Source organism: Podarcis bocagei (assembly GCF_964188305.1).
Source record: "Podarcis bocagei genome assembly, chromosome: 13".
Classification (NCBI taxonomy): Eukaryota; Metazoa; Chordata; class Lepidosauria; order Squamata; family Lacertidae; genus Podarcis; species Podarcis bocagei.
The window spans coordinates 19,522,720-19,548,604 of NC_138138.1; the positions used below are offsets into that span (position 1 = coordinate 19,522,720).

The window sequence follows — 25,885 nt, forward strand, 5'->3', positions numbered from 1 at the left end:
GCAAGGCAAGCATGGCTGATGTCTGCATGGACACAGGACTGCACCTATGGAGGAAGCAAGACCCTCTTGGGATATAAAGCTGGCAGCCCCTCCATTGTAGGATCAGGTTGTATTACGTGTAAATAAACTACATATCATAAAGACACCACAGTCTCTGCTGTGCCTCATTTCCAAAGGAAACTCAAACCTTGGAACTCCCTGGAATCTCACAGAAGGCGATTGGGCCGGATCCAGCCCCTGGGCCTTAGTTTGCCTACCCATGGGCTAGAGGGTCATTTGGTATGATCCAGCAAACTCTTATATTTTTAGTTCTAAGTTAACAAGCAAGCATGCTTTTGTCAAAAACGGACCTTCAAGAAACAAATAAATTACATCAAATAAATGTCAGTTGAGCTACTAAATGCTTTTAAAAGTATAAGTGTGTGTCTAGTTCTGGGCACCACAATTTAAGAAGGATAATGACAAGCTGGAAAGTGTGCCGATGAGGGCAACAAATACAATAAAGGGGTCTGGAAACAAAGCCTTATGAGGAATGGTTGAGGGAGTTGGGTATGTTTAGCATGGATAAGAGAAGATCGAGAGAAGACATGTTAGCCATCTCCAAGCATCTAAAGAGCTGTCACATGGAAGATTTTCTATAACTTAAAATCTCTTGCAAAACCTTTATATGCTGTGGAAATCTAAATTCCAATTGACTTTTTATCTTCTTTGAGTAGAAATAATGCACATAAAAACAAACCACCTTCAGTACATACTCATCATTTCTTGTTCTTTAATGTAATGTCCAATAAATAGAAACATAATTTAGATAAGAGATATACATATATATTCATTCATTTTAAAAAAATGTTCTTTTAGTTGGGCATTCAATATATTCTTTCAATTTCACTGAGAGTTTAAAAAAACTGACAGTAGTTTAAAGTCATAAGTATATTCTGGAATTCTATTTTGGAGTTTTCTTTAACTGAAAAAAGGCATTTTTTTCCAGTTTCAATAGAGAAGCAGCAAAAGTTTTTTAGAAAACCAGCAGAGTGAACACTGCTGCTCATATCACCTTCTTGTCTCATCACACGACATAAGCATAAAGGTGTAAAGACGCGTAACCCAACATGGAAGCTTAACTTTTTAAAAAATTTGTCCTAGTCCCACACCAAACTCAGAACAAATCCATAACAACTTCATAGTGCATTTTACCATGTCCTTTTTGGGAGTCATTCATTCTGTAGAGATGTACATAAACACAAAAACAGCATGGCTTATTTCTGAATGAATAAATCAACCAAGATAGCTTTAAAATAACTCCATTTGCATTACTGATTTTACTACAGATAATGGGTGGGAGCAACGGAGTATCAATGATCAACGTCTGCTTTGTTCCTTCAGTATGCAAAAAGTTAATCAGCCCAACCCATTAAATGCAGTCCACATTTAGGTACCATAGTACAAAGTGCACAAAAAATGTCTTTCACTGGGGCCAACATAATGCACTTTGCAATGTGCTAACTTTCTACATGCCGCGCTATGTGGAGATCCTTCTGCTACTCCTCCGATTCTGGGAAAATGTCTATTTTAAACCTTCTTTCCGGTGAAATCACATACAGTTAACAACTTTAAATTATCCACAGCAGAGTTCTCTGTTTTAAAGGTTAATAGCATAATAGGGACTGGATATAAAACTGATTGGGCCTCTTTAATTATGCTTCCTTCATTTTAATGAAATCCCAAAGGGAAACCAGAACTAAAAGTTACTTCTCTCGGTCTCAGAGTGACTTAAAAATGAAAGAAGAAGCAGTTGCACTACCTTAAGTATTTAATGTGACTGTTTTGTGCTCCTCTACCCAGTTTTTCCAAAGCATAGCTGGCTTCTCCTTTCTGCAAACCGATATCCATCTCCTGCTAATGCAACTGCTAGTATAAATATGTATAATCAATATATATAGTTTGCATAGAAATATATAAATATTAAACAACACACTTCAGAAGCTGCAAAAAAAGTTTTTTACAGCTATAATGCAGTTGCCCATGACCACTAGGGTGTGAATCTTGAAGGCTGGTTAAGATACTGGCAACCACATGGGAAAGAGGAAACACTCCTCATGGTGGTATCTTCTCCAAAATGCTGAGAATTTTACATGCTGTTGCTCATGGCCAGATAAAGGATTTCCTTATGAAAATTTGCCTGTGCATTTACCAGATGAAACAGATTAAGAAAGCTGCTGTCTTCCTCATCGTGCTCCCCTAAGTGAAATAAACGAGAGGTTAAAAAAAAGAAAGACATACTTTTATGGAAACAGATTTTGCAGAATCTGCTTAAAAAGTGCAAGTCTGTGGACTATTCTTAGTGGCTACCCTAACTGTGATTTGTGACAGCATTGATTGCATTGTTGTAAACATTTAATGGCAAGCGGCAAGCCAATAGCTCACGCTGCTGCATATTCATAGTGATTGGGTAGCAGATATTAAGTTTTAATTTATTTTTTACTTCTGCAGTGTGAAGCCATTTAGAGAATCACACATTTATAAGGAGACTCAACTCTGGGTGTTCACAGAGCTTAATTTGAGCTAGGACTAGAAACTGGGTTGTTCTTTTTTTTTTAACGCAGGTTGAAAACTGCAGGAGTCCAACTTCAATATTTTGAATAAAAACCCAGTGATGATCAAGGATGAATTTGTTTTTCAAAAAGACAAGGAAGTAGAACATAAGAGAATACAATCACAAATCCCAAGCACAAAAACAAATATATGTCCTGTTAGCTGCCCTGAGGGCCAGACAACACAATGTATGAAACACATTGCTGTGGTTCTGCCCCCCACCCCCAGTAAAGTAATAACTATGAGCTCAGGATTGGGAACACTGAAGGTGCAGAGAGGGTTTTAGATTTTCACAATGCAGCCCTGATAAAAATCACTCCCTGGAGATTGTTCGCTATTTGCCCTTGCTATTGTCACTCCATGACAGCCCTGCGCACAAGTCAAATAGCAGCCTCCATGGGGTTTTTTCTCCTAGACTGTGGTGTGTGCAAGAGAGAGGGGCGGGAGGGAGAATTAACCCTTGCCCACAGGTTCCTAATCCTGAGCCTCCTCGCCATGGCTGCTATTTAATTCTCCACTCCCTGAAAATCAGGTATGCTAAATGCATTATACATTTAATGTTTTGTCTGATTTAGCCTGTAACACTGAAGGGCAGGATACAAATGAGGCTCTTAATCACAGGTTTGTGGGTTCGAGCCCCATGTTGGGCAAAATATTCCTGCACTGCAGGGGGGTTGGACTAGATGACCCTTCTGTTCCCTTCCAAATCCACAATTCTATGATCTATTATTAATTCCTAAATAATATATTGTCATAGTTGAAAGACAGTTTAGGTCTCTAGAACAAAGATAGGGAACCTCTAGCTTTCCAGGTGTTGCTGGTCTACAACTCCCATCAGTCCAGCCAACATGGCCAATGGTCAGGGAATATAGGAGCTGCAATCCAGCAATATCTGGAGGGCCAGAGAGTCCCTATTCTCATTCTAAACTATTGCAAATAATACTTCCTATTTTATTTATTTGTTTCTTTGTTAAGAGATTTCTGTACCACCATTCACCAGAAATGGGCACAGTGTGGTTTACAAAAATAAGATAATATGAATTGTTGTTGTTGGCACCTGTCTTTCTTGAGAGACAATGGAGTGCACCTACACGGGTGAAGTCAAACCTCTGCGTTAGGCTCCCTAGTGGCCTCCCTAGGGTGCAAGCCTGAGCAGAGTGTGTGTGTTGCCCAGACAACAAGACCCCCCTTCTTGGCCTCACCAATGTGGTCCAAAGGAAAGCAGAGCAAGATGTTTGGCACCAGCTTGGCTGCAGGAGTTGCCAGAAGGAGGCGTACAAAAACATTACAATTATTATCATTAATTGCATTATTAAGAACATAAAAATGACTTTAAATGATATTTTGGAGTATGCGAAAGAGGAACCCTAAACTCAGGAGGATGTTTGAATCACAGAGTTAGAGAGTTGAGGAAGACTTTGAAGGGCACCTCACACACACACACACACACACACACACACACACAAAAACACACACCTGGAAATTTGCTGCTACAGCATCCCTTACAGGGGGCCATCCAACCTCTGCTTAAAACCATACGTCCTGATTACTGGTTTTTCCTATAAAACAATTATAGCTCAACAACCTTCAGGGTGTCCTGGTTTTTACTTTTGGCAACTCTAAAAACCTCTTATGTCTATGATCTAGCAAACCTGCTACGTGTGCTATCTGTCTGACAGAGCTCTCGCTTCAGAGCTCAGCCATTGAGACAATGCATTCAATGAAACTATTTCCTGTACCTAGGCTATCTAATTTGTGTGAAAGGCTATCCAGGCATTTGTGAATTTACATGGAGCAGAGGCAACCAGTGAAACTAGCCGACAGAGACAAGCAGCAATTAAAGAAATGAGCAGGTGACGGTTCTGCTACCTGTAGGATTTCTTACCGGATATCACAGACTGCAGTGCGTCCATGATAATGTGTGCAAAAGAATTCTCCACGCCTTGCAGGAAGTTGTTCCTTTCGCCCGGAGTACTGAAAACCTTGCAGACTTTCTGCATCATTTTAACAGCCCAATCCATGCAGTAGAGGTCCTTCTCACATACCTGGAACAAGAACAGAAAATATTAATGACCGTTCCATTGATGGGACGGACAGCAGTTGTTGATCTTTGCTTCCTCCCTTTTCACTTCAAAACATCAGTGATGGGGAATCTATGGCCTGCAGATTGGCCCATCAGCCTGGTTTGCAAAACCATGTCCACCTTTCCTGTGCTTGACGTCATATATGACATCAGGCACAGGAAAGTTCAAGCCATGGCTAAAAGGAAGATGTGTGCTCTAAGTGTACTGCCAATTCTTCCTTTGCAGGCAAAGGTCAGCACTTTCTGTAATTTTAGTAATATTATACCCAGCATACAGTGCTTTCAAATGTTCAAAGTGATTTACATAATCTTTACAATAACCCTGGGAGGTAGACTGGTATGATTATCTTCATGTCGTAGAATAAAGCAGTGTTTCCCAACCTTTTTTGGGCAAAGGCACACTTGTTTCATGAAAAAAATCTCAAGGCACACCACCATTACAGCCCCGTGACGTCAGCGCGCAGCGTCACGCCGGGAGGGACATGAATTGCTAGCAAATTACATAATCACCTCCTTGAGGGCTGGCTCATCTTCTCTGAAGGCAGAACCCCATTAATTAACAGCACAGACTCACACCATAGCCAAGACGAGGGGGAAAAACCTCAGTCATGCACAGTCATGCACATGTGGGGGCTAAATGAGGACGAAGACCGGGCAGAGAGCAGGGTTCAAATCACCCCACCTGGCCAGGACAATCCCTGGGTGCTCCCTTGGGCCACTCGCCTGACCCACCTCGCAGGGCTGTTGTTGCGAGGATAACACAGGGAGAACCATGCGCGCCCCCGGGAGCTCCTTGGAGGAGAAAGCGGGCGATGAATGCAATGCACGAAATATATGAGAGGGGACCAGGTTTTGCAGGTGAGGGGCCCCCGCCAGCCTCCACTTCCAACACCCGGCGCAACGACGCCGAAGTTTCCCCCCGGGCTCGGCTCGGGGAGCAGCGCTGCTCCCCCCCGGCTCCCCTTCGCCCTCCCGGCTCTCTCTGCCGCCCACTGGGGACCCCCCTCACCTGCCAAGTCCGGAGCGCCGGTGGAAGTTGCATGCATGCATGCAGGGCGCCACGTTGCCATTGCATTGCACTGCACTCCATGCAACGCCTGCATGCATGCATTGCCTTGCACGCCCGCCAAGGGGTCTCCCCGCAGTCCGATGCGTCCCCTCCGGCGCGGATGCAGCATTGCAAAAATAACCCCCCCCAACGCAGCCCTACCTGGGGGGCAGCCTCCGCCGCTCCGCCTCCGCGGGGATCCCCGGGCTCCATCCTGCCGCCCGATCTCCGCGGGGGCGCAGGCAGGCTGCGCGGGGTCTGCGCGGAAGAGCCCCTGCCCGCCCGGCCGCCGCCGCTGCGCTCATTCCATGGCCGGGAGAAGAGCGCTTCAAACAAAACGCCCGGCCCGCCAGGCCACGCTGGGAAACGTAGTTTGCGCACCCCGCGCGAGCGCGGAGCCCAAGGGCGAGGGGACTACGGATCCCGGCAGCCCCCGCGCCGGGGACGGAGGGGGAGAGGCCAGGTGCAGGGATGGAGGGACGGGTGGGCGAGCGAGTGAGTGAGTGGCAGCCGCCAAGCCTTGGCCGAGAGCCAGGAAGGGCCTCCCCGGAGGAGGAGGAGGAGGGAGGCGCAGAGCGGGAGGGAGGGAGGGAGGGAACCCCAGGGGTCATCTAGTGACGGCGCCCCAATCGAAAATGTGACTTAAAAAAAAAATCTTTCGAATTTTTTAATTTTTCCTGCGGCACACCAGGCAACATCTCGCGGCACACTAGTGTGCCGCGGAACAGTGGTTGGGAAACACTGGAATAAAGGGCCACCGAGTGAGGTCATGACAGAAGTGAGAGCTGAACCAAGAGCTTTCTGATTCATAGCCCACTTTTTTAGCCACTGTACCATGCTAGCTCTAAGCAGGGATTGGTTTGCTCACTCTTGCATGAAAAGCGGTATCTACCCTCTTCTCCTGTGCAACAATTGAAGGTACAGGAGCCTGTCATCCCCACCCCCCGCTGCATTTGCTTGCCTGACAGAAAAAAGCAGGAAGATGCACTTGTTATCTGTACTAATTTGCCAGACATCACAGAGTAGCTCTGACACATATTGTAATGCAGGCAAAATGTGTTAGATGCAGGGCATTTTGACACATTTTTCGTGTGTGTGTATGTTGGTTATGTGTGTGTCTGGCGTGCAGATTCCAACTAGCCTAAATGGGAACCAGGCTATTAAGAGAGTAAAATGTAGCTGCAAAACCCAAATGAATTATTTCTCCAAAGAGTGTTGTACAAAACAAATGCTTTCCCTACTTCAGAGCAAAATCGTGCAGTGGGCAATACACAAAGCGACATACTTGGATGCTGCCATAGAAACACCCTAAGGCAGGATAATTAGTCTTGCAGTATTCACAGAGATAATATTAAACTGTCTCCTTCAAAACTTTGCTGCAATTTTGTTAATTTTGGCAAGTAGCCTGAACACTGTAATAGAAAAGCTGGTGCAAAAGGGCCAAATTAAGATGACATTAAACGTCTCTAGTTTCTTCTTCTTCTAAATAACAGCCAACAGAGAAAGAGAAGATAGTAATTAGGATCAATACTGTAGGTCATAAGGAAGAAGTTATCCCACCTGCTGTGGTCTTGATAGAAATATCTCTCTCACACCCACACACCCTGAGCTATTAGGCCTGGGAGGCAGCTTCCTTTCATACCATTTCCTTCCCATGCCAAACAACAGTTTTAAGGAGGAGGTGTTTAATCAAGACTGTGGTGGAGTGCAAAGTGTTGGCTCCTCCTCCCCAAATGCTATTGTGTCAATCATTTCTCCCCATCCCTGGCCATTCATAGCGGCCAGCTCCTAGGGTCCAAGGTCCCTTCGCTCCCCCCTAAAAGATCTGAGGGGGCCGCCCCCTCTGAAGTTGATGGCCATTGCCATTAAAATTATGTGTGTGTGTTATGTCATGTGATTGATTGTGTGGGGTAGGGCTTACCTGCCCCCCCCCAATATTTTATTCAAGTTGGCACCCCTGGCACCCATTATTTTAAAGAAAATGTAGCCATTAAATGCAATGGTGCATTTAACACCATGATTAACAACTGCAGCTCAGTGGTGGAGCATATGTTTTGCATGCAGAAGTTCCCCCCACTCCAGGTTCAATCTTTGGTATCTTGAGGAAGGGCTGGGTAAAAAAACCAAAAACCAAAAAAGACTGGAACTCTGGAGAACTTCTGCCAGCCACTGTCCACAATACCGGGGTATGTGAATGTTCTGACTTGGTATAAGGCAGCTTGCTGTCATGTTTCTATGGACAATGAGTTTGGCTCTTTGATATGCCTTAATTTTTGAAAAAGGTACTACAAGAGAAGGAAAGTTGCCTGTTCATTGCTACTCACCAAAGCCAGGAAAACCACCAGCCTCGCCAGTTCGACAGCTCGACCGTTCACAGCTTTACTAGCCATAAAAGTGAAGCAGATATTGTTTCCACACAAGATAAGGAGCCGGGCACTGTTTTCCAGAAGCCAGTCACGGGGAACCACTGTTATAAAAATAAGATTATTCTTTTAAGATATTCAAAGTATTTTAAAAATACATCTTCAACTTTTCTTTTTAACTGCCTTTGTTAGTTGTATTTCCTCAAGATACAATACAGCACCAATAAAGCACATCTAACCAACAAATCAGATAATAAAAATATGAGCTACAAAACCAACCAGCTTCTCAGCCAAGCAATAAAATGCCAAAATCCCAAAAAACCTGGAACAACCTACTGCAGAGAGTAAATAGAATCCAGCACCTCTCTGTCTCCTTTTACAGTCGTACCTCGGGTTGAAGTTGCTTCAGGTTGAGCGCTTTCGGGTTGCGCTCCGCGCTGACCCGGAAGTAATGGAATGCATTACTTCTGGGTTTCGCCGCTCGCGCATACGGTCAAAATGACGTCACGCGCATGCGCGGAACCAGTGAATCGCAACCCGCGCAGACTCAGATCGCATTCGCTTCAGGATGTGAACGGGGCTCCGGAACGGATCCCGTTCGTATCCAGAGGTACCACTGTACTATTAAATAAGGCAGACTTCCTCAACCTGGAGTTCTCTAGATGCTTTCCTACATCTTCCAGCCAGCATCTCCTGCTTTATCTGTGTCCAGATCTTCATCTCCCCCTGTGAATGGAGAAAACACATGGTGCATCTAGTTTGGCCCTCAGAGCCAATCTGCGTAGTCAGCGAGTCATTCTGAATTGTGAGTAGCATGTATCTTGGCTGAGTGTGTGCACATTGCAAGATGGCTGTGTTATTGCTTCACCTTGTGCCGACATTTTAAGTTTCCCAGTTTGTGGCCACAGCTTATTGAACCACTGCCAAGTAATTGGGGGGCATGCCAAACTACAGGTCTGGGCACATACTGAAATGTCATGTTCAGGGAAATTATCCTGCCATCCAAGCAAAACACTCAGTCTAGACAGAGTCAGTTCACAATTCATCACCAGCCCTGAGTCATGTGAACTGGCTCTGAATGTGGCTATGTCATAATATTCCGGATTCTTAGGAGAATGAGTAGAAGAAAAGCAGTACTGTACCTGAAAGTTCGTCCAACAAACTGATGACATCATCTGCCGTCCACTCTTTTGCCTCTGTGTCATACAGTAGTTTAATGGCATCTGCCAACCCTTTCAAACTGGTTTCGTCTGCTGGACCGTCAGTTGTTTTCTGCCAAACCACATGCCCTGAATTACATTAAGGACAACAGTAACTCAGTAGAGGTGACTGCACAGCACCCTACACACAGACACACACACATCGACATTGTGGGGTTAGGACTGTGGCAAAATTACCACAACTCTTTTAAAAGTTAAGTAGTATTATAACTAATATTTTAATTCCCCCCAAATGGATTGGAAATATAGAAGATAAATGTTGAATTAGGGTGAGGTATGTGGGTTACATGGGTGGTGCTGTGGTCTAAAACTCTAAACCATTGAGCTTGCCGATCGGAAGGTCAGTGGTTTGAATCCCCGCAACGGGGTGAGCTCCCGTTGCTCAGTCCCAGCTCCTGCCAACCTAGCAGTTCGAAAGCATGTCAAAGTGCAAGTAGATAAATAGGAACCACTCCGGCGGGAAGGTAACCGATGTTTCCATGCACTGCTCTGGTTCACCAGAAGCGGCTTAGTCATGCTGGCCACATGACCCGGAAAAACTGTCTGCAGACAAACGCCGGCTCCCTCAGCCAGTAAAGCGAGATGAGCGCCGCAACCCCAGAGTTGTTCACGACTGGACTTAATTGTCAGGGGTCCTTTACCTTTACCTATGTGGGTTACTAAAATGAAAGTGACTGGAAAAGGTTTTTCTTCAAAGTCAGTGTTAATGTATTATAGTGCTCCAGTCCTATTTTGTTCAAGCAGCATTTTGCTAATATTTTAATATTAAAAGATATGTAGCCAGATATGCTCCATATTGCTAATCAGAAGATTGATGGAAAAATTAATGAGGATATGAAATGCCTACCAGGAAGGATATATTGAGTGCTGAGTTTCAATAGAGTCACCTGACTGTCTACATAACTGTCTACATCAGAACTCTGCCTCCTTAAAAGATGGAAGTGTAGCATTAAGGGCATTTAAACCTGTGTAGGAGATCATGTTACTCTTCTGAACTTCTCAAAAAGAGTCAGACTTTCTTCAGAAGAAAAGGCAAAAGCACTGGGAAAACATGAGAGGGCTACAAGTGGATGAGGATGCCATGTAACCCCCCCCCCCATAAAATGTGAGTGAATGAGTCACACTAAGTGCCTACCAATGCTTTGGTGTCAGGTACAATTGACAGCACTTGCTTTTTCACGCAAGGTGACTTTGTTAAGTTTCCTGCAAAACTGACATGAGGGAGCAGTAGTCTATGGGCATGGAGAAGCACTGCTGTAAACAAGACATTGTATTTTGGAAAAAAGAAACATAGCTGTGTAAGAAGATACAGATGGAAAATAATATGGTGGAGGGGTGAAATGACAGGAAAACGAATCTTTCCTCACACTAAACTGTGAAAATCTGTCAAGCACTTTCTTTACTAGCTGAGGCAGGCCAAGTCTGGGGGCAATGTGTAAGATTAAGATGGTGCCTTCCTTGCAAATGCCAAGGTTCATCAATCAAATTGTGCCTTTCTCTTCTCCTAAGGAGAGGGCATGAAACAATTACAATGCCTGTCTACTGCAGCATAAAAGGTTAGAAGCTGGTTCCACACCTAACAAGGACAGTCTCTTCAACAAGAATGATGTAAATCAGAATACTTTCATGATGCTTTCCCTAATACAGTGGTACCTCGGGTTACATATGCTTCAGGTTACATACGCTTCAGGTTACAGACTCCGCTAACCCAGAAATAGTACCTCGGGTTAAGTACTTTGCTTCAGGATGAGAACAGAAATTGTGCTCCGGCAGCAGCAGGAGGCCCCATTAGGTAAAGTGGTGCTTCAGGTTAAGAACGGTTTTAGGTTAAGAACGGACCTCCAGAACGAATTAAGTACGTAACCAGAGGTACCACTGTACAGTGAGGACTTCTTGCAATTGCTATAAAATTTTAGGGTGCACACACACATGCGCGCGCGCGCACACACACACACAGCTGACACACAATCCACAGAAAACGAATCCTTCTCCCTCCAAAATTTAGGAAATATTCCCTGAAAAAAATTACACATTATTTTAGCACACAGAACAATCTTGGTTCTCCTAATGACTCTAAATATTTCCTCCGCAGAAGAGAAACCTTTCCCAATAATTCTTTCTCTTCTAAATACTTCAAATCCTGCCTTAAGCGCATATTTTGTATATGAATAGGGTGGTCCTGTGACCTGGGTTCAAGAACTAAAGTATTTACCATCTCAAAAGAATGGCCAGACTGCCCAGCTAATGCAATCACTAAAACATTATCAGGTATCCTGGCAGACAGGAGAGAAGCCACACACTCAAATTTCTGTGGTAGACCTGCCTCTTTCTGTGATGTATGCATGATGCTTTTTGGGTGGTCTTTGGCTAAGGGGTTGGACAATGTCTAATGTCTTAAAAGGGGCTTGCACATCTTTGTTCTGGGTCTCTCACCTCCTTGCAAGGGGTGGGGGAGGGACTTTGTTGCAACAGAAAAATAAAGATCTACTGTGCTTTCCCTGAATCCTGCCTCCATCCGTTATTCTCTGACCCATCATGGACTTAGGGGAATCAAAGTCCCTTGGGGAGTTGAACAGCAAAGGCCAACCCCAATTCTTTCTGCAACAAAACATTTGGAATTGCATAGGCAGAATTTACAGGTAGCCTACCCATATATTTCTACCTATGTTATAGATTCTGTGCTGTATTACTTAAAACAGCTTACCATCCAAGCTAGAGGCAGGCCCAAACAGTATATATAGTAGCCGGGCTTGATTTACCATAGGCCATGGCTTTAAAATACGTGTCAGCCAAAATGCCGAATCACTCCGATGAATCCAATGGGTCAAAAGAACACTGCGGCAAAAGATCCTTATCCTCAGCTCCAGTTTTCGGGCACTTCCTAAGACATTAAATCAACATGTAGGAATCAGCCTTGGTACAGAATAGCCCGGTTTTACATTGCTGCAAATAATAGCAGAAAGTGAATTCTGCAGACTCAGGCTACAAGAACATTACTGGCTTAAAACACAGCTAGGTCACAAAATCATAGAATCGTAGAGTAGAAATGGATCGCAAGGGTCATCCAGTCCACCCCCCTGCAATGCAACCTCAGTTTCGATTGAAGCTGGCTTGGGGAAAATGCAGGAAAAGGCAGCATTTTGTAAGAAGCAACAGGGCTAATGCAGATAGATATGGTTTGTGGCTAATGTTGGGTATACACCGCTTCCTAAAACAGGGGGGGGGGGCCACACTGGATGCAAAATAAATGGGAGTGTGTACACAGTCTCAGAGTCAAGGATCTTGCCCTTGCCTCGATGCCTTCTGAATTCAGAACAAAAGGGTTGTAGGACACCATTCTCCCTCACACAGTGTATTTACCAGGTTTGCTGCCGACAACTGTCTGCACTCTCCGGGGTAAATTACTCAACTCACAGAGGAAGTTATAAACCCGATGACATTCTAATTCATCCCAACCTGCTGTTAAAGTCTGAAAACGTTACAGAGAAAAACAAAAACAAAAGTAGACACATAAAGATCACCAAATCACTTTGATAGGTCCAACATCTCTTAGCTGTGTATATATTTTTTGTGTACAGTATTCAAATATTACTCAGTACTGAGCTCTAGTTGCCTGACTCTAATGTCCTTGGGAGGGAGGCAATGAAATTAATGCAAGCAGCCAGGGGAAAGTAGCAGAAGTAGAGGGCTGACAGGGGAGACAGATACTAATCCTCCAAAGATGAAGAGCTGCATCAAATACCTGGGAGGCAGTGAAAGAGTTATAGCTCTGCCTTTACCAACAACAGGAAGAGAATGAAACCTCAAACAGTAAAAGTATTATGCCATAGAGTGAACTCTTTGCTGCAGAGAGAATATCATACCTTCAAAAGGGAGTTGAGGCTCCTACAAGTAATTTGAGAGTTGGAACAAGGCAAAGGAACCCCTGACCATTAGGTCCAGTCGTGGCCGACTCTGGGGTTGCGGCGCTCATCTTGCTTTATTGGCCGAGGGAGCCAGCATACAGCTTCCGGGTCATGTGGCCAGCATGACTAAGCTGCTTCTGGCGAACCAGAGCAGCGCACGAAAACGCCGTTTACCTTCCTGCTGGAGAGGTACCTATTTATCTACTTGCACTTTGACGTGCTTTCGAACTGCTAAGTTGGCAGGAGCAGGGACCGAGCAACAGGACCTCACCCCGTCGCAGGGATTCGAACCGCCGACCTTCTGATCAGCAATTCCTAGGCTCTGTGGTTTAACCCACAGCGCCACCCACGTCCCACGGGAACAAGGTAGGGGGTCCATATATCTACACAGTAATACAGGTGGGGAAATTAAGATTCCCAGGACAGATGGAGGCATATTTTTTGTCCATTCCAGAACCTCAGTCATAAATTCAGGTCAGAAGGATTCCCTCAGAAGGATTTTGTAGCGACACTCATTTAAAGCAAATTTTAAAGTTTGCACCAATATTTCCAAAATTACTTCTTGAAAAACAAAGTATCAGGTATTTTCCCCATGGGAGCATCCTCAGTGATCTCTAACAATCGAGTTCTCCTTCTTTCTGTCACACAGTGATTCAGAGAAATGAATGGAATAACACTGACTTCTGATTATGATTTCTATGACACATCAGTGCAATTAGCATTTTGGAAAATAACAGACCACCTCTCTGCTAATGTAGCACCCTGCTTGTGGTTAACGCTTAGCTGGAATGAAATATTCAACGCAGCAACAGAGAAATTAAAATAATAATTTATTTGTCAGACAAATAAATGAGAGGCACAGTGGTATATGGTTACCAAGCTCTGGCCTGGCCTCCTGCCATTATGGGCAGCCCTTATATTCCCTTAATCCAGCCCCCTTTGCTCCTCCTTTGGCTGCCTCTGTCCAATCAGCCTGGTTGGATTTCCTATTGGCTGATTGCTAGAACCAATCACAAAAAGATACACCCATATCCTCCTGTCCTTATATGGAGGACAAAGAGGTATATATTGTTACATCTATAAATGACAAATAAGTAGTAATATATCTTACATGTGTCTCAACAAAGAATCTTAATTACCAGCTCACCTCTTGCCCTCCTTGCCCTCCAAAACAGATGGTTAATAATTTTTATCTTAAACATATGTCAGAGACCTTGGGTTCACATCAACATTGAAAGATCTCCTTCATTTGAAGGTTTCTAAACAAATGTCTGACAACTAATATATCTGGATGGCGTCTCCTTGTCTAGGAGGAAAACACTGTCAAGGTTCTCTAAAAACAGCTGGCCTGCCTGGCATGAAACTTTTGAAAATCTAAGCCCATTTAATTTAGGAACCTGATCAAGATATAAGCCAATATATGCCTTGATTAAAAATGCAGTCTATATTCAGATGCCACACTAACTCATATTTTTATCTGTGAAAACAGGTGAAAACCAAGTCCCCAAAACTTTGTTTTGTTTTAAAGCAACCACGGAACCCAAATGCTTTTCTCCCTTAAAGTATCCTTTACCTGTAAAAATACTCCGTAACACTGTAGTCCTAAACAATGAAATGGATCTGAGCAGCCACTAAATTTAAAACAGGAAATCTATAAAGATAAAAGAGGGGTGGAACCTTCAATTTACTAGGCATTTTAGGTAGCATAAGGCAATTTGCATGTGCACATGTACAAAGGTGGGTTTTTTAAAAAGCTGTTATGCTTACTTCTGAAAGTATCTTGTGTATGTACTTCAATCTCTCCTTTGTAGGTAGCAATAAAGTACACCTTTTTAACAACAGGCCTGCAAAGAAAGAAAAAAGCACACAGGAATGTTTTGAAATATAATATTCTGAATTGTACCGTATTGCCAAACCCTGCACGCCTGTGCTGTTAGGAGCCAGAAGCCCGTTTATTTAATAAACTAAATAATAGGCTACACACTGTTAATAGACAGCTAGTTAGGATAGTCAGATGACAATAACTTTCCTTCTTCTGTTTCCAGTAAATCATTTCCTGAACTACCCTTCCCACTCTAAGCTTCCTTGCTTTTCTGCTGTCACTATACTTCCTTCTTTCTTTCTGATCCTCCTACTTACTCAAATTTTTCTAATCCTACTACTCACTGAGAACTGTGTCTTTCTTTCAGGATTGAAGTTTTTGAGCTTTTTTTAGTATTTAAGTTTTTGAGCTTTTTTGGGATTGAACTGCCATAGGGTGGGCCAGATTAGGCCCACAAAAAGGACTTTGGACATGCCTGACTTAGGCCCTCTAAACAGGACAGCACTGACTGCTCCATACAGCCCTCTGGCACACAACAGGTATTACACAAATGTTTATTATTAGCATTGCTAGTTGTAAATTGATTTAGTTTCATTTACTTAAAATGACTGTTTGGACTTAAAGCCACATCAGCTGGATAAAATGAAAGTGCTCCAGATTAATTGGTTTATAGATCAGTCTATAAAGCTGAAATCCTTTGAGGCCTCTGCCAACTTTGGCTCCTTGTGTTGAGACTTGGACATCAAAGCACCTCAGAAATGGTTGTTGTTTTTAAAAGGTCATGTAAATAGCATTTCAAGCCTTGCAAGAAAGGTTGTGTCAACTGTAAAGTGTCAGTTACTAAAAATATTTATATTAAAAAGAAATACAATAGAATCTGAAAGTACACTGGGGGGAGCTCAGCTAGCCTTGTCCATCATGGAAAGAAGAGCTTTTGACTTTCTTCCAAGCCATGTTAGAGGATATATTATTCTGAATTATTATGGCATAGCACACAAGGAAGCAACAACAGAGTTGTTTTTTGATGTAGAATATGGAACAGCTTGTTTGTAGTAGGGGAAAATATTTCTCAGTGGAAACTTATGGTTTAAATTTTTATTTTAAAAAACTAGGTCAACAGTGTATTGTTCTGGAAAACTGGTAGCGAATTCTGAGTGGGAATGCTGGAAATATATTTGGGGGACAGGCAAAGAAGGCTGGGGGATGAAACTGTAACAGAGCTTTTTTGCTCATTCAGCTGCTGAAACAGAGAACTAGTGCCACGTAAGGGCTAAGGACTTGGAACATAGTCCTTTGTCCTGTGTTCATATCCCTGCTTAGCTATAAAACTCACTTGGTGACCATTTTGCTATTCCAGAAGGAGCAACACATTTTGATCATTTTGTAGTGCTGTTTCCCCTGGCCGCCAGCCACGCTGCCTGGGGCTGATGGGAGTCGGAGTCCAACAACATCTGGACGGCCCAGATAACTGTAACTTTTTGTGTACAGTTCTGGTTGCCTTATCTGAAAAAGGGTATTGTAGAGCTGCAAATGTTTCAGAAAAGAGCAACGAAAACAACACTTAGGGATTTTTAGTTAGTTTTTTTTTAAGGCAAGTAAGAGAGGGCATGATAAAGGTGTATAATGTTATGCATATCGTGGAGAAAGTAGCTAGAAACTCTTCTCTCCCTAACATAGGACTGGAACCCAGGGCCATTCAGTGAAGTTGAATATTGGAAGATTCCGGGCAAAAGAAAGTACACCACACATTGTAAAGTATGGAAATTGCTCCCACAAGTTATAGTGGTGGTCACCAATTTGGAGGGCTTTGAGAGACGATTAGCAAATTCATGGTGTATGAGGCTATGTTCTACCTCCACTGGGACTCACAAACAAGGGAGAGCGCCATTATATTCATGCCCCGCTTATGGGCTTCTCACATAGGCATCTGGTCAGTCACAGTGAGAACAGATTGCAGAACTAGATGGGCCTTGGGCTTGATCCAGCAAGGCTCTCCTTGTGTTCCTTTTGTAAAGCCATCTTTCAAAAGTGGGAAACTTGGGTTGCTGTGACCATCAAAGACTTGCTGAACTACATGGGCATTATTCAATTCCTAACTTTGTACATGGAACTGATTTCCCCTTTTGCAGGATGCAGCAAGTGTATGTTACAACTAATGATGTAGAGGCCATCTTGGCTCTGGTCCTAGAACACCTGCTCCTAGCCTTGCAGGCCTTTTCCCAACTAGACTCGGAGAGTGGGGGCCTGACTGACTCCAGCTACAAAAGCTGAGGCTGCGGAAAAGATTCTTGGACTGAGGTGTTGTTGCATGGGTGCTGTTGCAGATGGGCAGGGGGAGGTTGTTGCTTTTACTGATATATTTTTTTGTATCTTTATTTTAGATCTCATAATTAATGTGGAAATTGTTCGATTTGATGTTTTATTTATTTTTTGTGACTACTTTTGTTATGTTGCCGTTATCTGTTTTTTCATGTTGTAAGCCACCTTGAGCTTGGCTTGAAGTATGGAAAGGTGGCATACAAATAAAATTATGTATGTATGCATGTATTGTATGTAGTAGAAAGTATTAAAAAGAACTACTGTTCTCCTTTTTTTGGTCTTTCATTGTAAACCAAATAAATTTCCAGCAAAAGTCTTTGAGACTTGAGACTTATGCTCATCTGTTGAGAAACGAACCCTTGTTCACTATATGACTGAAACTGGATCTGGATTAATTGCCATAGAGAAATTACCCTCCTATCCTGCTCAATAATATTTCCGTGTTATTTTAAAAGGATCCAATTTGTATCTATGTTCTTATTCTCCAGTTAACCAGGATCTTGAATCCTGGCTTCTTTTTATTTGATTGAAATCTATTTTTGTGTCCCTGGAATTAAAAAAAAAAAAAAAATTGTGGTTGTTGTCACCTAAGGATTTGTAGTGTTCTAGCATGGAGTATCCTTTCCTACAGCCAGATAGCTCAGGATTATGAAAGTCCTGCCGCAAAAGCCTTCGGTTTCCTGTAGGAGTTGAGATGTAATTAATAAGGCGGCTGCTGATAGTCTTTGATACCATGCTTAGCATGCTGATATCCTTCACTGAATAAAAGGAGGAAAAGAAAAAGAAAAACACACACAACCATGAGCCCTTATTCTCTAGAAAAACATTGTTGCTTATCAAGTCAATAATTCACTTTATCTTAGACAAAGGGTGGCCTGAGGATTCATTGTGGCCCCCAATGACTTAGTATCAGACCTTCAGAGCTCAGCTAATTTTTCCCGTCACAAGACACAGGCAAATAGCTCTTTTGCCCTTTCCTCTCACCCATGTGAGGTTCAACAGAAACATTTTCCCAGAATCCTTATTATGAACTTCAGGATGCTGACTGTTCCAAGACCATTGTTGCTCTTACAAATTAGTTGACAAGCTGGGCTCACAAGGTGCTTTGCTCCCCTTGTTGCTGCACTGCTGGGAAAGATGCAGTAGGCCGGCCCTGAGGAGCAAGCCAAGGAAAATTTTTTGCTTGTTTCCTGGCAGTGCAGCAGGAGCAGGGGATGAGTGAAGCACCTGCAACTAGCATGCCACTCGCTCACATTATAACAGTTTATTTTAACTATGTTTTAATGTGATATGTGAACCAGGCCAATGACAAGACACAGTTTAATCATGTGACTAAGTACGGTAAGTCCTTCTGTTTCCATTGTTCAGGCTGTGAGTGCTACTGCTTATATGTAGTCAAAATGGCACAAGAATAAAAAGGGACACAGGGAACCCACAGCTGTGCAGAAATATAACACATCTGGGGTGGAGGCAGGACTCTAAATGGAGGAGGGGAGGGCCAAAACACCCCAGTGAGAACTGAGCGTGCTCAGTGGCCACATAATGCTGGGATGACAGTTGAAGAGAAAGAAGAAAGATAATAAAGTGGAACAGAATGGCTAGAACCCTGAACAAGAGCAATCTCCACTGCAACATTTTGTTGCAGGCTCCAGTTGTCTTCTAATTCCAGTTTCTTAGTCTGAAAGTTGATGTCTCATAAACAGGAACCTAGCATTTCCGCAATGTTGCTGATTATGTTTCGGCAGCTTTATTACAATGCCTTCCATCCCATTGTCCTCTCTGCCCCTTAATTGTTGGAGCCTTTCTCCCTTTAATTAGATAAATCTGATTCTTGTGCATATTCATCCATCCACCAAACAGGTATTTTTTTTTGGGGGGGGGGGCAAGTAATTGTTTCTGACCTTGCACAACCCTGAGTACTTTTCAACTCCATAGAAGCCCTTCTGCACACTGCATAAGATACCGGTATATATGTACAGCAGGCAGGGGTAGGGACATTTTTCATCCCAAGGGACACATTCTTTTGTGGGCAAGCTTCTGGGGGCCATATACCAGGGGTGGCCAGAGCAATGGGCACACCTCTTACCACTGTACAGTAGGTTACATTTCGGCCATACAAAAGTTGGAGGTTTCTATACCCACATATACCACACACCTCCCCATTCTCTTTCCAGGCAAACAAGAGGCATTGCCACAGCTAAAGGCACATTCCAGCCAGGCAAAAGGAGTGAAAGAGGGTGTGGGAAAGAGTTCCTAGGGCTGAACCAATAAACCTGAAGGACCATATTTGATCCCAAGGCTTGAGGTTCCCCAGGAGTCTACAGTATAAACTAGGAGTTAACATTTTTTAAAAAACAATGTAGGCACTCTATACTGAGAGGTAAAAACACATACAGTGGTACATTGGTTTACAAACTTAATCCGTTCTGGAAGTCCGTTCTTAAACCAAAGCGTTCTTAAACCAAGGCGTGCTTTCCCATAGCAGCGGGGGACTCAATTTACAAATGGAACACACGCAACAGGAAGCGGAACACGTTCTGCTTCCAAGGCAAAGTTCACAAACCAAAACAGCTGCTTCTGGGTTTGCCGCGTTCTTAATCCAAGTTGTTCATAAACTAAGCTGTTCTTAAACCAAGGTACCACTGTATGAGTCCCAAAAACTTGAACAGCAGCATAGGGGCAATGAGTCCCGAACTAAAACAAGCCAAAGAAGTATACCACAGGACCACTGGTACAAAATACTCTGCATCTCAATAAACAATAACAGATCGCCACTGTCAATTATAAATGAGCAGCCTCGCCTGATAAACCAGACATAGTGGCTTGCCACATAGGAACTGGCAGCTAATGTGGTATGCTGCATTTGGCAAGTGGGATAGAGCTTTTGTAGCAGATACATCACAAAGCCTCAAATTCTCACCTGGCAGATATTCTAAAACCATCTGAAAGATTTCTAAGGGGAGTGCTTTGAAATCCCCAAGGGTTGACAGAGATGGAGAATCCGCATCCAGGGTGCTGCTAAACTTGCTGGAACGACGGTAGCTTCGTCGATATTTCTGGTTTGGAATCAAGGTATAGCTGGTTCTTGCAGGATATGTCATCCTTCTTCCTTGGTTCATTAATCTAGCCTGAAAAGCGGGAGGGAAATCCACAGTATAGAGATAAGGAAAATGAAATCCACAGGAAAAATGAAAGGAACAATGAGCTCAAGGACTATAAAATGGCATGATTGGTATATATTACACAAACAGGGTAAATGTTGAATTTTATAAGTATAATATACAACACATCCATCATCCTTCCAAATCTATGAGTCGTTTATGAGTCTACTGTTGCCATACATAAATGTGACGTCTCTGAAGTACTAGCAGTTCTTTGTTTTATAGCCAGAAGCTTTTCAGTGAATTTACATTTATTTCCTCTAATCCAGAGAATCACAAGAGCAGCAAATAGCAATAAGCTCACTTCTGCACTCACAGGCATGGAGTGGGCCATTCCATGTCAAGTGATCCAAAGACTTTTACATTACTATTTTATTTTGCTTTCAGTTTCAGTTTCCTAAAAGTAGTATAAGAGAAGGTCCCAGATCTCAGTTTTTTATTTTTTATCTCATCCCGTTACGAGGGTTTGAAATTTCAAAAAATTGGAAATTTTGACAATTTTGGCCTTGCTGGACTACACAAAAACCTTAAAAGCTCAGCCCAGAATTGAGATATTTCAAAACTAAAAATACAAATCTCTTCAGAACTTCATGGGCTTTAATATGATATGGCACGTGATGGACTTACTTTAAATTTTAAAGTTACATAATTTAAAATTTTAAAAAGTGATTTAAAAAGTGATATGATTAAACATTTTCATGAACTTCCTGCAAAATTTCATCTTTGGGATCTCAGTGGAATCACATTAAAATACATCTATTTTTTACATACATGTTGGCCTTATTGGGTTCTAATTAGGATAAATGTCTCTTCCTGGAGTAAAATATAACAGAATAAACAAGATTTCAAACCTATGACCAATATGGGTTTACTATCACTATACTCTAGGCCTCTAGAAAACCTGCTTAGTCAAGACAGGAGCCTTGAAAAATGTTTTGCACAACAAATCAATCATCATAATAAATGATGCTGTTTGTGCATATATCTGATTTATTCATAGAAAAGAAACCATAAACATTCAATATTTCTGACTTCTTTTCTGTCTCTAAATGACTTGTAAATTCTCACAGCTTGAGAACCCATATTTGTTCCAGTAACAGTGCACAGATAATTTTTGAGCCCTTGCACTTTTTGGTTTCTTCTTCTTTTGCAAAATATGCCTCAACAGAAGTACAATATTTGACGGCAGCGTCATTTTTTTTTGGCAGATCTTTTTCTCTAGGTATTTTCTTTTCAGATGATCCAATTTCCCTCCAAATAAAGGCTAAAACCTCCAAAGGTAGTCGGGTAGTGGCATCTCAGTAAGAATACCCAAACTTGGCAAAAGCCGCAGCCTACAATGGGAAAAAATGTTTAGCAAATATACATATTCCAGAAGCAACGCGGGTGGCTGTAGTCTAAACCACTGAGTCTCTTGTGCTTGCCAATTGGAAGGTCGGTGATTCGAATCCCCGTGATGGGGTGAGCTTCTGTTGCTTTGTCCCAGCTTCTGCCACCCTAGCAGTTCGAAAGCATACCAGTGCAAGTAGATAAATAGGTACCACTACGGCAGGAAGGTAACCGGCATTTCTGTGTGCTCTGGCACTAATCACGCTCCTCCGTGTGCCAGTAGCGGTTTAGTCATGCTGACCACCTCGGCCTGAAGCAAGATGAGCGCTGCAACCCCATAGTCGCCTTTGACTGGACTTAGCCATCCAGGGGTCCTTTACCTTTACATATTCGAAAAAGGCACTCAGTTTGCATGATTAATTTACTGTGTTAAAGCAGAAATCCCATCTATGAAAGTTTACTCCAATTGAACTTAGTGTGAATTAACATGTGCCATTCTAAAAACACTTAATAAGAAATATTGACCTGAGTAAACTTGCATGGAATTCGGCAGGTAGGCTGTATAAAGGAACTTCAAAATAAGGAATACAAAAGTTAACTTCTTAACTCACAGCCTTGGGAATAACTGGAGAAATTCCAAAGTTCATCTTTGGATTAGAAGATACATACCACCACCTAGCTCCAACAACACCATATTTGCCCAAGTAATAAAATGTTGTTGTTTTTTAAAGATTGCTATGCTGCTTCCTAGTTAAACACTCTCAAAGAAGGTTACAACCAATTAAATATAGCATACAAAATATAAATGCAGCCTAAAACAACCTATCTTTAAAACACAAACAAAGCAACTAGAAAAGAACAAAAAATACTCCTTGATTTTGGAGTGAACACTCCTTTAAAGAGCTCTTTCCCCTGGCCCAGCTTCCTGGATGAGAGGTGAGGTGTCCAGGACAGCTTTACTGACCAGGGATTTCAGCGGTATGGTGTCACTACCAAGAAGACCCTGTCCTGTTCACTGCTAACCATACCTCATTAGGAATGGCATACTCAACAGAGTCTCCGCTAATGACTTTGATGACAGAGGAAGGTAGAAAATTAGGAGAGAAAGTGCCCCTTCATATTACCCTGACCAAAACTGTTTGAGGCTTTAAAAGTCAACAACAGTACTTTGAATTGTGCCAAGAAATATACTGGCAGCAGACATACGAAGATTGGTCTCTGAGGCCATTCCTCGACAGCAACCTGGGTGCTACATTTTAGATCGGTTAAAGTTTCTGGACAGTCTTCAAAGGCAGACCCACATAAAATGCATTACGGAAATAAAATTTTGACGTTATTATATAATTTAGAAGGTATGTTAGATGGTGACACAAGCATTATTAATATGGGAAAGAGAACAGTTGATGCAACAAACTTAACAAGAAAAAGGCACTCTGGACAGAAACTGTCAAGCTATAACGCTGGATCCATGAACACTGAAGTGCTGTAAGAACAGGTTGCCCACTCACACTCAAATTGGCAGGTTCACCTACTGTTAACTGGTTCACCTACCGTCAACAACTCAGTCTTAGCTGGATAGAACTTATTTTTATTGGCCTTTATCCAGCTCATTATTAACTCCAGACAACTTGTTCAGGGATTCCAGCACCACCTTGCGAAGAACTGAGGAAGAAATAACAGATCATCATCAGCCTATTGCTGGCAATGAACTCCAAATCCTCAAATTGCATTTCTCAACACCTTCATGTACATGTTGAATAAGGTGGAAGAAAATACGAAACCTTGCAGCAACACAAGGGTCATCTCCCATAGGGCCGAGCAACTGTCTCCAGTCACCTTGTGGAATCTACCTGGCAGATAAGAGTAGGATCATGGTCAAATTTAGACAAGTAATTCAGAAAGATATAATAGATTATACTGAAAACTGTCGATGCAGCAGTCCAGAACAATAAACATGGAGACAACGGTAAAGATTCTATTCTAGACTGTAAATACATGTGAGAAGCAAGGTATAATATTTCATTTTTGTAAATGTTTAAGATCTGTCACTCTGTTGATTTTTTAAAAAAATGCCGCCTTCCTGTTCTCAACACATTCTAGTTTTAAGTCTGTATTTCTGTATCCAACAGTAGAGCCCTTGGCCCACATTAAATACTACCAGAACCTGTGGCAATTCTTTGTTTTGACACAACCCCGCAATAATGTTTGCCCTCTCTGAAGTGAGGCACACACACACACCTCAGCCCTCTGTAGCATCCCATGAAGCCCTTGCTATACAACCTGTCAGATCGCGAAGACAGATTTACGACACCTGAAAATAAACGTTCAGTGAGTCTCAGTTTAATGCTGTGTTGTGCACAGAGCAGCAATTTGAACCGGCATCTCTCATATTCAAATCCCACCCTCTTGGCCCTCACAGGTGGATAAAATGAGATGAGGATATGCCAAATTCAGTTACAATAAGATACAAAGAGAGAGATAAACCTGCATTAGCTATTTTAACCCTATTTTAGCTGCGTCTCACCCAGTGTGGCTAAAGATAAAAACCTTCAGTTTTGTGTGAGGCAAAGCATATAGACATGCCACAGTAGCGGGGGAGGGGACACCTAGGCCTACTGCCTCAATTTAAAATTGCAGCAATCTATTTTGGGCTATTTTTAAAAAAAGAATTAGTATTTCACTTTGCAGAGTACTAATGACGGTATTACGGGAGTTTAAGTTTTCTCCGCATATGTCGTTTATCTGAGGGGAAAAATCGAAGGGTGCTCTGTTAAAATACGGCATCTGCCTGCCTGTCAGAATTGTCAGAGTAATAAAATGCTTGTATTCAGAATTAATGAAGTGTTATGAGGAATAACAGCAGCTGTGTTGGTTCCACAGAGCAATAAACAGAGTGAGCAAGAGGCTGCTTTTTATAATTCATGCATTTCCGAGCTTCTTTTTCTTGATTTTGAACATTCCACCTCATGGAAATTTTTTATTTTTAAAAAAATGTTTATAAGTGCGCCACTAGCGAATTTGAAATACCCTAATTTCCCCTAATACATAGATAGATTGTCGTGGGATGAAATATCCTTCCATCCGCCAAAGCATCCATTTTCCAGGCATATTTGAATCGTACTCATTTAAGTATGATTTAGCAACGATAATGTTTTACTTCTCGTCATTCTGAGAATGCTCTGTACATAACTTTTTGTTTGCTTGTTTCCCACCCACCCCCCACTCCCACCCCCCAAGGTGTCCCTACATACAAAAAAGGTGGTTCTGTCAAAATATAACACAGCTGTGTGCGCCTGCGTTTATAAAAGCATGGCAGGCCCTCATTTACCACAGGAATGTCCTTTCTCTCAGTAGCAGAGCCGAATTAGTTAAGCCCCTTTATAACATCTTTCAAACTTCCCGCTTTCCCGCCACATACGGGGAATCAGAGATCTCCCGCCTTCCTGTCTGATCACGCCCCTAACCAGGAATACTTTGTTTTGCAGCGTTTTATGTGATGTTATTTAAACACACACCTTCCCCTTCGGCTTGGGACTCGTTCCCCGCCCTCCCTCCCTCCTCCCAAGCCGTGCGTGAATTTGGCGCGCTCATTTGTATGCATGCCGCCGGGGGAACAGCTGTGTCGCTTCCCTACAGGAATAATTCACGAGGAGCGGGTTCGACTCTTTGCAAAAGGGCGCCAAAAGCGACGCCGGCCTCCTCCTTCCCTTGAGATATGTGAAGGAGTGACAGGAGTTTAAAGTCCTGCCTCAGCGACACTTTCCCGTGTCAGGTTCTCTCAGCCTCGCCTCTCACGTATTTGAGGCGAGAAGGGATGAATCCTGACGCATAAAGGCGTGGGAGAAAGGACTTCTCCAGAGCAGAGCGCTGCGTTTCCTGACAGGGGTCGAGAACCCCGTTTTTCCTTCGTTTTCTATTAAAAAACATACATATAGTGCATATATTGCATGCATGCATGCGTATACACACACATAAATATTGCATATATAGTGTTTTTTTCTGGGGGTTCACGGGTACGCATACCCCTAAACATTTTGTGAATC

The 25,885-nt window shown here is 42.7% G+C and overlaps 1 protein-coding gene and 1 long non-coding RNA gene across 17 annotated transcripts; one reads left to right on the forward strand and one right to left on the reverse strand.

Annotated features, from left to right (window-relative positions):
• Positions 1 to 1,792: 1,792 nt before the first annotated feature.
• FBXO47 (F-box protein 47) lies at positions 1,793 to 25,694 on the reverse strand. Of its 16 annotated transcripts, none has more exons than XM_081166584.1 (13): positions 25,358 to 25,693; positions 23,624 to 23,692; positions 23,394 to 23,504; positions 20,273 to 20,480; positions 17,940 to 18,110; positions 14,979 to 15,055; positions 14,785 to 14,862; positions 12,667 to 12,775; positions 12,011 to 12,187; positions 9,229 to 9,375; positions 8,048 to 8,190; positions 4,478 to 4,637; positions 1,793 to 2,238 (listed from the first exon to the last, which is right to left on the reverse strand). In XM_081166584.1, exons 3-13 carry the CDS (start codon positions 23,451 to 23,453, stop codon positions 2,129 to 2,131), a joined length of 1,440 nt encoding a protein of 479 aa, XP_081022710.1. In that variant the 5' UTR covers positions 23,454 to 23,504; positions 23,624 to 23,692; positions 25,358 to 25,693; the 3' UTR covers positions 1,793 to 2,128. The 16 variants fall into 16 exon arrangements, with proteins under 16 accessions (XP_081022710.1, XP_081022702.1, XP_081022708.1 ...); XM_081166576.1 differs by having other exon boundaries at positions 23,624 to 23,688; positions 25,358 to 25,382; XM_081166582.1 differs by lacking the exon at positions 25,358 to 25,693 and adding an exon at positions 25,261 to 25,309.
• On the forward strand, positions 15,079 to 17,623 carry LOC308571459. The gene is made up of 2 exons (XR_014001457.1): positions 15,079 to 15,572; positions 17,163 to 17,623. It is a non-coding gene; the product is annotated as an uncharacterized lncRNA (long non-coding RNA).
• Positions 25,695 to 25,885: the final 191 nt, after the last annotated feature.